The sequence below is a fragment of the Gopherus flavomarginatus genome, chromosome 4 (genome assembly GCF_025201925.1).
Source record: "Gopherus flavomarginatus isolate rGopFla2 chromosome 4, rGopFla2.mat.asm, whole genome shotgun sequence".
NCBI classification, from domain to species: Eukaryota; Metazoa; Chordata; order Testudines; family Testudinidae; genus Gopherus; species Gopherus flavomarginatus.
In genome coordinates, this window is record NC_066620.1 from 85,187,285 (window position 1) to 85,202,766 (window position 15,482).

At 44.8% G+C, this 15,482-nt stretch overlaps 1 protein-coding gene across 2 annotated transcripts in view; it reads right to left on the bottom strand.

Annotated features, from left to right (window-relative positions):
* Window positions 1–11,180: 11,180 nt before the first annotated feature.
* The window catches only part of ABCB10 (ATP binding cassette subfamily B member 10), a 42,810-nt gene continuing 38,508 nt past the window's right edge, over window positions 11,181–15,482 (bottom strand). For both annotated transcript variants that reach the window (XM_050949083.1, XM_050949084.1), the window contains 3 exons: window positions 15,273–15,316; window positions 13,278–13,312; window positions 11,181–12,439 (listed from right to left, as the gene is read on the bottom strand). In XM_050949083.1, coding sequence (XP_050805040.1) covers window positions 12,184–12,439; window positions 13,278–13,312; window positions 15,273–15,316 — 335 coding nt within the window. In that variant the 3' untranslated portion in view covers window positions 11,181–12,183. The remainder of the gene's footprint in view (window positions 12,440–13,277; window positions 13,313–15,272; window positions 15,317–15,482) is intronic.

The following is a 15,482-nucleotide window of genomic DNA, read 5'->3' on the forward strand; positions in this document are numbered from 1 at the left end:
CATAAGCTTACACTATTGGAAAACTTGCCACATGCATGTTATTAAAACCAGTTTAAGTTAATGAAGCACACTGTAATGCTGATGAACTAGCACCAAAGAGGTAGCACTATGGAAAAAATTCTGATTTGACAGAATGGTGCAAATAATATAATTTTTTTAATTTGTCATCATTTTATTGGAAATTTATATGAAGAGGTATTGAAACAAGGATTTGTTTTTAATTAAAAGCAATCTTTCTGGCTTTTTTGGCTGCAAAATCAGTAATAATGTCATTGTATGACAAAGACAAAGTGATGTTGTTTGATTGCAAGAATAGCAAGACCAGTCAAGCGTTCCTGACTCATTGTAGAGCGGAGATAGTTTTTTAATGAGCTTTAGTTTTGAGAAACTCTGTTCTCTTCATGCTACTGTTACAGAAATTGTCAGTAGAATACGAGAGACAATGTACACATTAGGATATATATATATATATATCAACAAGTTTGCATGTGGCAACACTGATGACAGTGTACTCAATTCTTCGTACAGTTCAAGTCCATTTAAATCAAAATTATCACCGTGCTTCAGGAGGCTCTCGAGGTTCTTGCACTTTGTCATTAGTTGCTCTTGTTTTTCTCTTTAGTTGAATTTAGTCCCGCTCAGCCTGCTGCCAGCTGAGTGAATGGAACCCCAGGCCGACAGTGGGTTGAGTGGCTCAGCCGGGGTCTCAGCCACTGGCCTGCCTAGCCTGCTGCCAGCCTGGGGTTCCTTGGGGCTCCCCAGGCGAGCAGCGGGTGCTGAGTGGGGCCGGCGGCTGGGACCTTGGCTGGCAATGGGGCAGCAGCCAGAACCCCCGAGCATCAAAAATCAGCTGGCATGCCACCTTTGGCACGTGTGCCCAGGGCCAGCTCTAACCATTTCGCCGCCCCAAGCACGGTGGCACACTGCTGCTTGCCAGTCCCGCGGCTCCGGTGGACCTCCCACAGGCGTTTCTGCGGACGGTCAGCTGGTCCCGCGGCTCCGGTGGACCTGCCGCAGGCGTTTCTGCGGACGGTCAGCTGGTCCTGCGGCTCCGGTGGACCTGCCGCAGGCATGCCTGCGGGACGTCCACCGGAGCCGCCTGCCGCCCTCCCGGCAACCGGCAGAGCGCCCCCCGCGGCATGCTGCCCCAAGCATGTGCTTGACGTGCTGGGGCCTGGAGCCGGCCCTGTGTGTGCCATAGGTTGCTGACCCCTGCTCTATACCAGTGGTTCCCAAACTGGGGTTCGCAAACCCCTGGGGGTTTGCGGAACGTTACAGGGGGTTCGCCAGAAAAATTTCACTAATGGTGGCCAGAGGACCCTGGGCATTGGAGACAGCAGGTGGGACCTGGTTGCAGGGTAGACACCCCAAGCCCCAGGGAGAGCGGGGCTGGGCAGTTTGGGCTGGCAGCCCGATTTCTGGCGGTCAGTGTGGAAGCCGGCAGCCCAAACTCCAGCGCTCCGCGTGGGGCTGGTAGCCCAAGCCCCAGGGAGAGTGGGGCCGGGCAGCTCGGGCTGGCAGCCCAAGTCCTGGCGGTCGGCAAGGGAGCTGGCAGCCTGAACCCCAGTGCTCTGTGCGGGGCTGGCAGCCTGAGTAACAGGAAGAGTGGGGCTGGCAGCCTGAGCCCTGCCCCCATCAGCAGGGGAGTTGGCAGCCCAAACCCCAGCCTGAGCCCCAGGAAGAGCGGGGTGGGCAGTTCAGGCATCCATCACACTGAGGAAATTTAAACTTAAATCCTTGAAAATATTCATTTTCATGAGGGGGTTCGTGACATTTCACAATTTAGTGAAAAGGGTTCGCGAGCTGTTAAAGTTTGGGAACCCCTGCTCTATACACTAGTAAGGAGATGAGCATATTACAGTTGTTGGAGGGCTCTATTTAGCAGTAATAGGGCTATAGGAAAGTCAGTCAACATTTTTGGTTTCTTTGATGAAAACTGGCCCATTCCCTTCCCCATACCAAACTTGTCACAAATAATTGTCAACAACTTAATTTTCTGGTTTTGGCTAAGAGATTGATTTTTTAAAAAAAAATTGAAATTGAATTCAGGATTGTTAGCAAGCATTTTTGGCAAACAAATTTGTTAAATGACAATCTAAATGGCAACACAGCACTGCTTTCATGCTTGGCTCAACCCCCAGCCTGCTGGTCCAACAGCTGCAGTAGAAGAGGAGATAGGTGGAAAACTGCAGGACCCCAAAATCCACTTCTTGGGGTGCAGAGTGGCAACAGTAGCAGCAAACCCTCAGGTCCGATCACACGCCAATGGGCACCACCGCCAGCCCAACGGACCATGGTGAAGTTAGCACAGCATCTGATCTCAGGGATGGGGCACAACAGCTCATCCTGCCCTGTGCAGCTCCACCTGGGGGAGAGATGTGCTCCTCAGCTAGGGTGACCAGATCCATATATACTGATTTTATAGGGCTAGTCCCGATATTTGGGGCTTTGTCTTATATAGGCACCAGGAGCCTATATAAGAAAAAGACCCCAAAATTGGGACTGTCCCTATAAAAGTGGGACATCTGCTCACCCTACCCCAACCCCCTGTCCTGATTTTTTGCACATGCTATCTGGCTATCCCCAGCCCAGTCCTGTGTGACCTTTCCAATCCTGGCTGCCTGCCAAGGAAGTGAGTTACTTTCACTTTCATTCCTCAGTAGGCAGCCAGGGATGGGAGGGGGGAGAGAGGGGCGCTCCGTGGGGGGAGGGAGAAAGGTGGGGTGCTCCGTGGGGTAGGGGGGAGAAGAACAGATGTTATGGAGGACAACAAAGGATACTGCCAGAGCCGCCGAGCCTGCCTCACCTCATGCCGGGGGAAGGAGTCACACTCGCAGGTGAGTTCCTTCCTCCACCACTTCCCAGAGACCTCAGCAGCCAATTCCCTCCCTCAGACTGTGCTGCATTCGTCTCTCTAGGACCCAACAGCCCTGCTCTTACATGCTCCACTGCTTCTCATCTGTCTGGGCTCCCAGCAGAGCGGTGCCCCCAGACCTAGTGGTGCCCTAGTCGGCTGCCTATTCTGCCTATGGCTAAGGACGGCCCTGTTCACACGCCACAAGGGAAGTTAGGCAGCATCCCCATCCCTCTCATCCCATTCCCTGTTCTTCCGAAACCTTCATACACTCCCTGAATTACAGTAATGACTCCTACATCATTAAGCTTCCAAAACCAAATTCCATAAATAATTCTTATGCCCCTTGCTTTGGGTGGGTCACACACTGCATCTCATATTTGGGCCTTGGTACATTGTGAGGTATGGCACCTGGCCAATTGTACAGTATAAAAATACAGGGTATAAGAAATTTCTTCCTGACCCTCACATGGGGATTAGTTTCTTGTTTTAAGAGATAAGTTTAACAGTTCTTGAGCCAGATCCCCAGTTAGGGACCTATGTCAATTTACACCAGTTGTGGATGTGGCCCACAGGCTATTTATAGGCTTACTCTTGCTTCAAGACAGACAAATCCTCCTTTGCATAATTTGAAGCCAATAGAGCTCTGCTGATTTATATCCATTGAGGATCCAACCTTTTACTTTTCCTACTTAGAGAAACAGTTACTATTCATATATCCATTTAATAAACATTACTAAGCTATTAGCCTCAATCATACCTGCAGTATTAGATTTGTTAGTTATAATTGCTGCATAAAATTCCTTCCAGATGTTTTAAAGGTGTTGCCTTTTCATTTCAGTTGGTGTCCTCTGGTTCTTGCTTTACAGGAGGGGATAAATCAGAAATGTCCAATAGGACTTCACTGTACCATTCTATACTAAATTACTATCCTGCAGTCCTTCCTTGTTATGATAGTTCACCCCTATCTAATGGCATGAAACTCACATGTTATGGCGGTTTCATAAAGACAAAACAACCACAAAAATGAATGCAAACAATACAAGGAAGTGAGGGCTGGGGAACCAAAAAAAGAAATTGGAGTGCAATCCACTCCTCCCAACACCCATCAAAACAGATTTAAAAACACTTTATGTTATTTAGTTCCTTGTCACATAACTTATATCACACTTTAAAAGAACATAGTACCTACAACAGGTTTGCTTAATTACATTGCGTTTATTAATTAACAAAGCAGCTACTGTAGCAATGAAGCTTCCCCTCATTGCCTTGTCAACCCATCTTAACTGTTCTTGTGCACTGCCTCCAGGGGAGAGGAGGTACAGTAATTCAAACTTTGGCACAGGAGAAATAATGCCAACTAGTGCTAATTGTACCTATTAGCCATTTTCACCTAGGAAATGAACTTAGACAATCATCTCATTTCACATATGGCATTGAATAAAAGACTATGCTGACCTGATCTGGATTTGAACTAGCAACTTGGAAATTAAATTATTCTTTATTATTTGTATTATGATAGCCCCTAGGAGTCTGTCATGAACCAGAACCCTATTGTGCTAGGTGTACTTGCCCCAGAACTGCCCTCACCCAGTATTTGAAATGTGCAGAGATGTTAATGTTCAGGTACACCTCTTCAGAAAGATCAAGCTTGTCTTGAAATTCTGGAAAAGTAATAGGCACAAAATAGATTTATGTTTAAAGGCTACAGCAGAAAATTAGGGAATTGCCTACCTGTCTGGGAAGACAGTTTGTTTTAGGAGATACAAGCAGGCAGACTTCTGATCTGCAGAGTTAGTGTACAACTTCAAGAATTGATATGACAGCTGGTTAATATAAACCTAATTTATTTGAATACAAAGTTATCTTGGGGGGACAATACAGAGGCTCAAACTAATGTGCCTAACTGACAGAACAGTCATGTTTTTCTTCAAAAAAATAAGAAATGTAGCTTCTTGCATCACACAAAATACAAAAGATTATCCTTCATTTGTAGAGTAAATCAACTGTTGACCTGGCTCCTTTCTCCAACAATTTGTAACCTCCATTTTAAGGTGCCGACAACTTTTTGTTGACTGGTTTAACACAGCCACTAAACTTTTGCAAGACAGTTGAATAACTGTTACCCTAACCCCAGCAGTGTGGAAGTAGTGTGAAGGCAGTATTGTTTAAGCACTCTGTCAGGAATGATAATCTTTTGTATTGCGCAAGAAGTAGACTGCCAATATGCAGTCTTTGAAGAGAATGAGGGAGGTTCTATATATCAGATGATAAAAATATAGTTTGACAGCAGCAGTCAGCTACTTGAATTAAAGAATCTTCTCTATTTCAAACATATGCCAATAATTAACAGTGATAATACTTTATTCAACATTTAAATATAACTAATCAAAATAATTCTTGCAAGACAGTGATTTTATTTTCAGTGTCCTAGCTCCCTCAGGAAAGCATTCATACTATCCGAAATTAGAAACACAGTGAACAGAGCAGTCAATGCTAGCCTGTCACTGGGGCAGCAAGCACTCAACACTAAATACAAATTATATTATACATTACAGAAAAGTTTTTTATTTTCTTTGGGTCAAATCCTGAGAGATGCTGAACACCTGTTGAGTGCCTACAACTCCGAATGAAGAAAGTAGTTACTCATGCTCTCTGAGAATTTGGCTTTTGAAGTGAAGTGGACAGGTTGGTCATCTTATTTAATGTGTACAACAATCCAAGAAATGTGTCAATTACGGAATAATTAAATTGTAGGCAAAAAAAAAATCCCCATTTAGTTACAAGTGTGATACCACAGGAAACAGAGCCATATTCCACTTTCAGAGTTTTGAACATTAAATTATATGGGAGTTCTATGTACACTCATTGAATACATCACCACTAATGTTCTAAATTTCAAGTCTTTGGAAGGACAACTGTTTAATCATTCTTTGAAATGATTAAAGTTCTTGTTACATCATTATGAAGCTGTATGTCTTACCTTGAGATGACAGATGCAATAACATTTTTATTTATAAATTTTAATTCAGGATACAAAAAAATTACTAAAAACTACTGAAGAGGGCAATGCTGGAAAATGTGATCAGTGAGTATAACAAACAAATTCATTTTATATAGGGTGCTATACGGCACTATTTGGATACTCCAACTAAGCATGGCCCATTTTCCTTCATAAGACCACATTGAATTAGCAGACTGGATGAAATAAAATTGTCCTTGGCAAAACAAGTCTGTCGATAGTGTCTCAGATGCACACTAACAGTTTGCTGGGTTTAGCCTATATCGGCAACCACTGAAGGTTCCCTTAATGAACCAGAATGCAATACTGTGAGAGTTTTTAAAAACACTCTGGTTTTCTTAGCAGAAAGATTAAATCTCCCTACAAAGCCTCCAAGATGAAGAATTGTATTGTTGAAGCTTGAACTAGTAGGATTGCAGTGATATAAAACAAAACTGTGCAGAATGTCGCTAGCTATGCTGTATTGGCCACATACAGTATGCCACATCCACATACAGTACTCCCAGCATACGCTGCAGGATCTGTGGATTGGGCACCTACCCACAATGAAAATGACTGCTCCCTGCAGCAGGTGCATGGTGGTTATGGTATGTAAGCAGAGTCAGGATAAGCTCTACCCTGACATCTGGTGGAAAGAATTTCAGAGAGTGTATTTGCATAGGCACGCCTACCCTATCCCAGACTGCCGAGCTGTGGGACTGCTTGGTGACAAATGACTCACCCTCAGTTGGGTGGTACTTCCTAGACAAGGGACATGGGTTCCAAAACCCAGTGAATTGAGAGGGGCTGGGGACAGGTATCTGTGCCTGGTGGCGCAGTCTCCTTGTGGAGCCAGAAGCACCAGTTCCACCCCCTCCTCTCTCCACTGTGGAATGTCAGAGTTGATTTTTTTTATTCCCTCAAGAATCTAAATACAGGTTACTGAGCTGAACTCACTTTGGGCTAATGGTGCACTAGCACTGGGGCTCCCCCACTAAGAGCTGAGCTCACTAAGAGTTGAAATCACTAAAGAGCTGAAATTACTGAGCTGAGAGCACTGAGTACTGTGCTAACTAGTGGTGGAGCCTGAAGCTATACTGTGGAACAGAGCAGCTGGTGGAGTGGAGCAGTTGTGGGGACGGCTGGAGCGGATCACGGGACAGCTGGTGGCAGCGGAGCAGCTGGCAGAGCAGAGTAGCTGTGGGACGGGTGGAGCGGCCCACAGAGCGAGCGGAGCCGATCAGTTTGCAGAGAGAACTGGAGCAGGTCATGGAGCAGAGCAGCTGGTTGAGCGGAGCAGTTTCTGGGGACGGCTGGAGGAGCAGCGTGGAGTGGCTGGTAAAGCGGAGCAGTTCGTGGAGAAGGCGGAAAGCAGAACCCACGGAGAAGCAGGGCAGTTGGCCCCGGACCACGTAATGTGCCCCTTTCTACCCAGGCTGGGGGGAGGGACCTCTACAGATAAACTCTTGAACTCTGGGGTGGCATTGACCAGAGACTTTTGGGTTGTTGGACTTTGGGGTGATTGGACTTAAAACCCTAAGGGGAAAAAGGACAGTGCCAAATGTACTTGGAGGTGGGTTTTTGTTTATGGTTTGTGTTATAACCCTGTTTGTGGTGTTTCTCCAGTGGGATGCCGCATTGATTCCTTCCTTTATTAAAAAGATTTTGCTACACCCAGACTCCGTGCTTGCGAGAGGGGAAGTATTGCCTCCTAGAGGTGCCCAGGGGGCTGTGGTATGTGAGTGTCCCAGGTCACTGCGTGTGGGCCCGAGCCGGTTATGCATTGTGTTACTGAAACGGAAACCCTGGATACTGAACCCGGCCCTTGTTGCTGCCAACTCAGAGGGGCAGAAGGGTTACAGGTATATACCTTCTCTTTTCAAACTGGCTAAATTTTTCAAAAAGTCTTAAGTGACTTAGGAGCCCAAATCCCAATGACTCTTAGGGCTTGTTTATAGGAACACTTAATTCGTGGCAAGCTGGGGTATAAATCTACCCATGTTAGCCTGCCACGTACTAGGTGTCCCTCTGGACCCTGCCACCACACACTAAAAGTTCCACAGTGCACTTAAATCTACTCCCATTTCAAAACAGTGTAGGTGGTAAGAGTTTCACGGTGTGCTTTAATCTAGGCTGTTTTGAAATGGGAATCGATTAAAGCACGCTATGGAACTTTTACAGTGTGGCAACAGGGTCCAGACACCTAGTGCACAGTTTATGAGCTCATTCTGCACCTTACCTGAGGAATTATTATTCACATGAGTAATGGTTTTTAGGAACAAGCCCATCATTTGAAAGGTTACATAGAGAGATAATGGGTAGGAAGTATTGAAGTTAAAGCATTTTCTGTCAGCATTTTTAGCCTGTGGTGGTTTTTAGAATTGTTTTTAATGTTTCACACAATGGCATATAGGGTTGCCAACTTTCTAACTGCACAAAACTAAACAACCTAAGCCTACTCCTTCCCCGAGGCCCCACCCCCTGCTTTCTACATTCCCCCTCCCTTGGTGGCTCGCTTTCCCCCACCCTCACTCACTTTCACTGGGCTGGGGCAGGGGGTTGGGATGTGGGAGGGGGTGAGGGCTCTAACTGGGGTTTTGGGCTCCATGATGGGGCCAAAAATTAGGGGCTCGGGAGGGGGCTCTGGGCTGGAGCAGGGGTGTGGGAGGGGATGAGGGGTTTGGGGTGCAAGAGGGGGCTCCAGGCTGGGGGGTGGGGCCAAGGGATTCAGAGTGCAAAAGGGGGATGGGGTGCAGGATGGGGTATGGGATGAGGAGTTCAGGGTGTGGGAGGGGGCTCTGGGCTGGGGGTTGGGCAGGGGGAGGTGAGGGCTTCAGTTAGGGGGTGCAGGCTCTGGAATGGGACCGGGGATGAGAGGTTTGGAGTGCCAGGGGCTCCAGGCTGGGCGGGCGGTGGGAGGCTCCAGGCTGGGGCTCGGGGCAGGGGCTTACCTCAGGCGGCTCCTAGTCAGGGGTGCAGCGGGGCTAAGGCAGGCTCCCTGTCTGTCCTGGCACCGCACTCCTAAGCAGGGGGTCCAGGAGGCTCCATATGCTGCTGTTGCCTGCAGGCACCGTCCTCCCCCAGCTCCCACTGTCCACATGTCCCCACTGTCCCCAATGCTCGGGGTGAGGGCAATGCACAGAGCCCCATGTCCCCCCCACCTAGGAGCCAGACCTGCTGGCCACTTCTGGGGCACAGTGTAGTGCCAGGACAGGTAGGGACTAGCCTGCCTTAGCCCTGCAGAACCACCAACTGGACTTTTAAAGGCCTGGTCAGCAGTGCTGACCGGAGCCACCAGGCGCCCTTTTTGACTGGGCATTCCGGTCAAAAACTGGATGCCTGGAAACTCTAATTATTGGCACAACTAAGGTAGAGAGTAAAATACTTAGAGCGTTTCCTCCTAAAACAGGGACATTTAATATTCGTGCTGAAAAGTTCATTGTCTGGTACGTTCCCCTCCTCCTCCCGCTGCCTGCTCTCTCTCTTATTTACCCCAAGTTGTTCCTGAAATGTATAACTGCAAGCAGCTAAAGCACACCATTCTCAAGCACACATTTTACTGAGGCCTCACCCTGTACTAGGAAATTCACCTGCTGCTTACAATTGTGTAAGCAGAGTCAGGATGAGCGCTACCCTGACATCTGGTGGTGAATTGTAGGGAATGTGGAAAGAATTCCAAGAATTTCAAAGGATGGGGAAAGATTTGCATTGGCATCCACCCTCCACTTAGCATAAGCCCACAGCAGACTGGGATGGTTATTTTAACAGCTCTGGGATCCCCAATTTCTTTGTTATTGAGGCAGGAAAAAAAAGTTTGTCACCCTGATTGTGTGAATGGGGAGCTGTGGGACTGCTTTGTGACAGAGATGACAACCTCAGTTGGGTGGTACTTGCTAAACATGGGACATGGGTTCCAAAACCTCATGAAGGGAGAGAGGTTGGGGATTAGTGTGTGTACCTGATGGTATGGGCCCCTTGTGAGGGCCTGGAACACCAATTGCACATCCTCCTCTCTCCACTGTGGAATGTCAGAGTTGATTTTTTTATTCCCTTAAGAATCCAGATACAGCTTACTGAGCTGAACTCACTTTTGGCTAATGGTGCACTAGCACTAGCACTGGGGCTCCCCTACTATGAGCTGAAATCACTAAAGAGCTGAAATCACTGAGCTGAGAGCACTGAGTACTGTGCTAACTAGTGGGGAGCCTGAAGCTATACTGTGGAACAGAGCAGCTGGCGGAGTGGAGCAGTTTGTGGGGACGGCTGGTGGAGCAGGGCGGCTGGCAGAGCAGAGTAGCTGTGGAACTGGGGGAGCGGCCCACAGAGCAAGTGGAGCTGAGCAGTTTGCGGGGACAACTGAAGCAGCTCATGGGACAGCTGGTGGAGCAGAGCAGCTGGTGGAGCGGAGCAGTTTGTGAGGATGGCTGGAGGAGCAGAGTGGAGCGGCTGGTAAAGCGGAGCAGTTCATGGAGAAGGCGGGAGCAGAACCCACGGAGAGGCAGGGCAGTTGGCCCCGAACCACGTAAGGTGCCCCTTTCTACCCAGGTTGGGGGGAGGGACCTCTACAGATAGACTCTCGAACTTTGGGGCTGCACTGACTCAGGACAGAGACTTTTGGATTGTGGGACTGTGGGTGATTTGGGGGTTGCTGGACTCAAGAGCCCAGGAAAGAGGACACAGCCCAGTTTCCTGGGGTGGGTCTTTGCTCACGGTTTGGTCTAGGAACTCTAGTTGAGGTGTTTTCCCAGTTTAGTGTTTGTTGTTTATCTCATGTATTAAACCTTTTCTGCTACACTGAGACTCTGTGCTTGCGAGAGGGGAAGCATTGCCTCTTTGAGGTGCCTAGGGGTGTGTGTAAGATTTTCCCAGGTCACTGGGTGAGGGCTCGAGCTGGTTTGGCATTGTGTTATTGAAACGGAACCCCTGGATACTGAACCCGGCCCTTGTTGCTGCCAACTCACAGGGGCAGAAGGGTTACAATTGTTTTAACAATGCATAGGCTTATACTAGCATAGACTGTTCTTAAGGTGAGTTGTAAAAGATGTTTTTTTAAAGTGGCTTTGGATTTTTGTTTATTTCTTCACAATGAATAGAAAAAGGTCTGTATTGGAAGGGGAGGTTTGTTTGTTTTTTTAACTTAGGTATCAGGAACATCAAATTTTGGTCCTGCTTGGTTTTGCTGGTGCTCTCACACTTTTGTGTACTTCTCCTTAGTTGAAGGGACAAGGGTTTTGCATATTTAACAAGGCATCTTTTCACCCAAGCATTCAGGTAGTCATGGGAGTTAGGGAAGTGTTAAACACTGACTAAATATTCCCTCCCATCTCAGTTGCTCAACTTTCAGTCGTTTATTGTGATATTGTAATTTCACTAATTTTCTGGTTGCCACAGAGTCTTCATAGCTAAACAAGATTCGAACTTCTAACAGAGAATAGAAAAAAGTTGTAAATAAAGCTTTTTTGAGCATGATTTATATACCCTTTACAAAGAGGCAAAAAAGGGCACAAGCCCACTGTTTGTTTAAAGGTCACCTTTAGAGTGTAATGAAAGTAAAGACCAGAAGAATATAGAAATGAGGAGATGCATGCAAATTTTAGAATTTTCTACTACAAACTAATGTTTAGCAGCAATTCTGCTCCCTTTGCCCTAGCTGTAAAACCTGAAGCTCTCAAGAGTAGTACTCCCCATCCAAGCTTCCAAATAATTTAAAATAACTTCTGTTTATAAATAAATTATCTACAGTTACTGCAGATGGTGATTACACCCCTCAACTTCCAGTTTTATTTTGAAAGGGAAGAGAAAAAAGCAGCATGTGAAAAAGGAGACTGAAGAGTTTCTCTCATGCCACTACTGTCACACACTTTTGAACTTCAGTCTTTTAAAGCCAAAGTACAGTGACAAGCCCAAAAAACAAAAAAGGTCCCTGGTACGCAAGAGACGGTGGTGGTAAAATTATCAGGTTCTGTATTTCTAATTTCCCTAAAATTAGGAACTTGCTTGAGAAAAGAGTTCATTGCTATACAGTGAGTTAAAATAGAGAAAATGCCATACTGAATCAATTAAGTTACCACAAAGCAGAAGAATCTATACACTTTTGAAACCAATTTCAGTGCTGTGGATATTTAAAAAGTTACAATAATTATTAAAAATCTCTGAATAAAAAGTTTAAACACATCTACGTTTCAAAATATTTTGTACACTTTGGAAAAAATATAAAACATTTACTTTATATAACTAGAAACAAGTTATATGTTTTTTAGTTTGTAAATTTCTATTCCTTATACTTCCTTTCACATATTTTCTTTCAAAAATTCCTTTTCTCTGGATTTTACACATTTAATGCAAAAGTTTTACTATTCTGAAGAAAAGCTTGTTTCTTCATTAGTTTCCTGAAAAGTCCATTTGGATTTGCAAGAAGTTCCTCATGTTTTCCACATTCAATAATTCTGCCTTGGTCAAGAACTGCAACAGAATCAGCATTCCGAATGGTAGACAGACGATGAGCAATAATTAGGACTGTCCTCCCTTCCATAAGCCGATCTAGAGCTTCTTGCACTAGATACTCACTTTCAGCATCCAAAGCACTAATTTGGAAGAAAAAAAAAATAAGTGTCACTATTCTCTAAAATCAATATAGCCTGGTCTAACATTAGGCTTCTTTCTCTAAGCTCTCCCATCACTGCCTTTCCAACAGTGTAATAACGGTGGAGTTGCTTGTGAAGACAAAGTGTTGGCAGCTGCCAGCATTTTAAGCACCGAGTCATGTAGACTCATTGTGAGCAGAATTAGTTGACTTGGTGCTTACAATACTGGCAGTTGCCTGGAGAGCTCTCTACCCTAGGGGTGAAATCCTGACTCCATCGAAGTCAGTAAAGCTCCCACTGACTTCAGTGGGGCAAGGATTTCACACTAGAGCTCCTACATCTGCTACCATTAATGAAGCTGAGCTAGTGGTAGCAATGGTGAGAATTTTTTAGTGAAAAAGTCTAGTGTAGACACTCCGTCCTGAGTATGCAGATCACACACACGTACACCCCTGAAATTTAACACTGAATAACTTAGAGTGGATGTGGTGTACTTATACCTATCCACTCAGGACTTACAAACATTAATAATTTTCATAAAGTTGAGATACAAAAACCTTTTAGATTGTGTAATGCTTCAGTATTCATATAAATCACAAATATTTCATAGGAGTTACATATTATTTAATAAGTAGTAAGGTACTGTCTGTTGCACTTAATCTAGTGGCTTTCATCAGAGCATCTTTAAGTATTTTTCCATTCAATTGATAGGGAAAAAAAAGTTAAACGACTTGCCCAAGGTCACACACAGACAGGAACAGAACATAGATCTCCTGACTCCAAGTCTCCTGCTCTAATTATAGGACATTTGCTAGCTTTACTTTATTTTATTCCTTACCTTGTTGCTTCATCTAGAAGAAGAATTTTAGGATTCTGAAGAACAAAATAAAATTATAATTAAAATCAAAGTTATACAAGACCTGAAGGATACAAATTCTATTTATTATAAAAAATTCACAAACAGGACTAAAACTACAAGCAAGATTATTTGCTTCATCAGAAGACTTGAATACAAAGTGAGACTCAGTAGGTAATAAGTCTAGACTGTAGAAGGATAGAATATAAATAAAAATATCACATCTTATTTTTTTCACCTACTACTGTTACTTTAACACCTAAGATCACTATTACAAAGATTATAAATCTCATCTTTTCAGTTTGTTTACTTTGTGCATGTGGCAGCACTTAAGGGTCGATTTCACTGTTTCCTCTGATTTTAGAATCTTTCATGCGGGTTCATCTATCGTTTGTTTATAAGCAGTCTCCCTCCTGTTACACATGAATACAACATTTATTTTGTACCTGGGAGACAGCAACTTTCTGCGTGGCTGGAATGCACCAGGCCACTGAGGATATGACTACACAGGAAAAAAAAAAAGTGACCCGCCCAATTCGGTTGCAGGGCTGTTTCACTGCTGCATAGGCTACCAGGCTTGGGCTGGAGCCAGAGCTCTGGGACCCTGCCACCTCACAGGGTCCTAGAGCCCAGGCTCCAGCCTGAGGCCCGAAGTCTACACAGCAATGAAACATTCCCACAACCTGAGCCAGATGTTCGTTTTTCTTTGCTGTGTAGACATACCACTAGAGGCCAAGAACACACACTGGAAATGTAAAGAACCATAGTGTACAATGTAATTGCCCACAGCATGTATTTCCAAGAACTATTCCAAAACCAGACTGAACAAGCAGAAGAGATTTAGTTAAACACAAAAGGAACAATGCAATTTGCATTTTAACACCACATTCTTCCTTCATCTCTCTCAGAGAGGGCTGGCTGCAGCTCAACTTCCTAAAGCAGCGCAAGTCTTTAAGAGTAGGTCTTTGCTGCAATTAAAAACCCATGGCTGGCCCATGCCTATCTGCAGTGCTCAATCTGCGGGACTGTGTAATTGCAGTGTAGATGTTCTGGCTTGGGCTGGAGCCCTGGCTCTAGAACCTTGCGAGAATCCCAGAACTCAGGCTTCATCCCAAATAGGAACATCTACATCACAACTAGACTGCTGTCCAGCCCTGGTCCAGCCACAAATGTCTAATTGCAGTGCAGACATATCCTAAGAAACACAATTTACAATCATCTAAAATGCTAAAAACAAAGCGAACACCAAACAGACTATGTTAAGATGGAATCTATTAGTGTGCATTACTAGGGGTGATGAGGGTCCACTGGTGTTGAAATCTATGAGAAGTAATTTATAGATTCTAGACATTAAAATAAAGGCCCCCTTCCTCTGGTCGATCATCACTAGAACTTACAGGCAGAAAAAAGATTATCTTCAGAAGACAGTCAACTCACCCAAACCTCACTCTCCTTCATAAAAGGCATGGAGTTTCTATTCTTAACGACATCAAGGGGTTCCCCCAAAAGACATGGGAGAGCCATTGGTTTGTATTCTACAGAAACTTCAACAAACCAAGGTTTTTATCCAAAGTGCCCTGCAAGCTATAATTAGCAACGCCATGCATCTGGCTGGAAAAACCAAATTGTGCAAGGACATTGACACCATATTCAAAGTGGAAATCATCCTTGGTCTTGAGCAAGGCTTATTAAGTGAACCATCCTATCTAGGCCTACAGTCTTCCTTACAGAGTGGCTCTAGTCAGAGCCTAACCACAGGAAAAAGAATGCATCAGGCATAATAGAAATTAAAGGGCAGTAAAACTTGAAATAAAAATATTGCCTTAACCATATCTCTCTTCCTATTCCAACTCCCTCATCAATATACAGAACTTTGAATATTTCAAAAGATATTCACTCCCCCCAATGAAAGAGACTCATCTCCTCCTTTTCCTTCTTGAAATAATTGAATAAAGAATAGCTGTTTTTTAAGCTTACCTTGAGCAGCGCTCGAGCAATTGCAATTCGTTGTTTCTGCCCACCTAAGAAAAAAGTTTTATTGGATTAAACTGAAAGGTAAAACAGAAGAGGTTCTGATTGTAACTAAAGATCTAAACTGACTGTAACTAGACATGAACTGATCTCTGCTAGTTACTGATATGGATTTTATGTTGGGGGAAGAAGGGATTAAGTGCTTAGGACAACAGT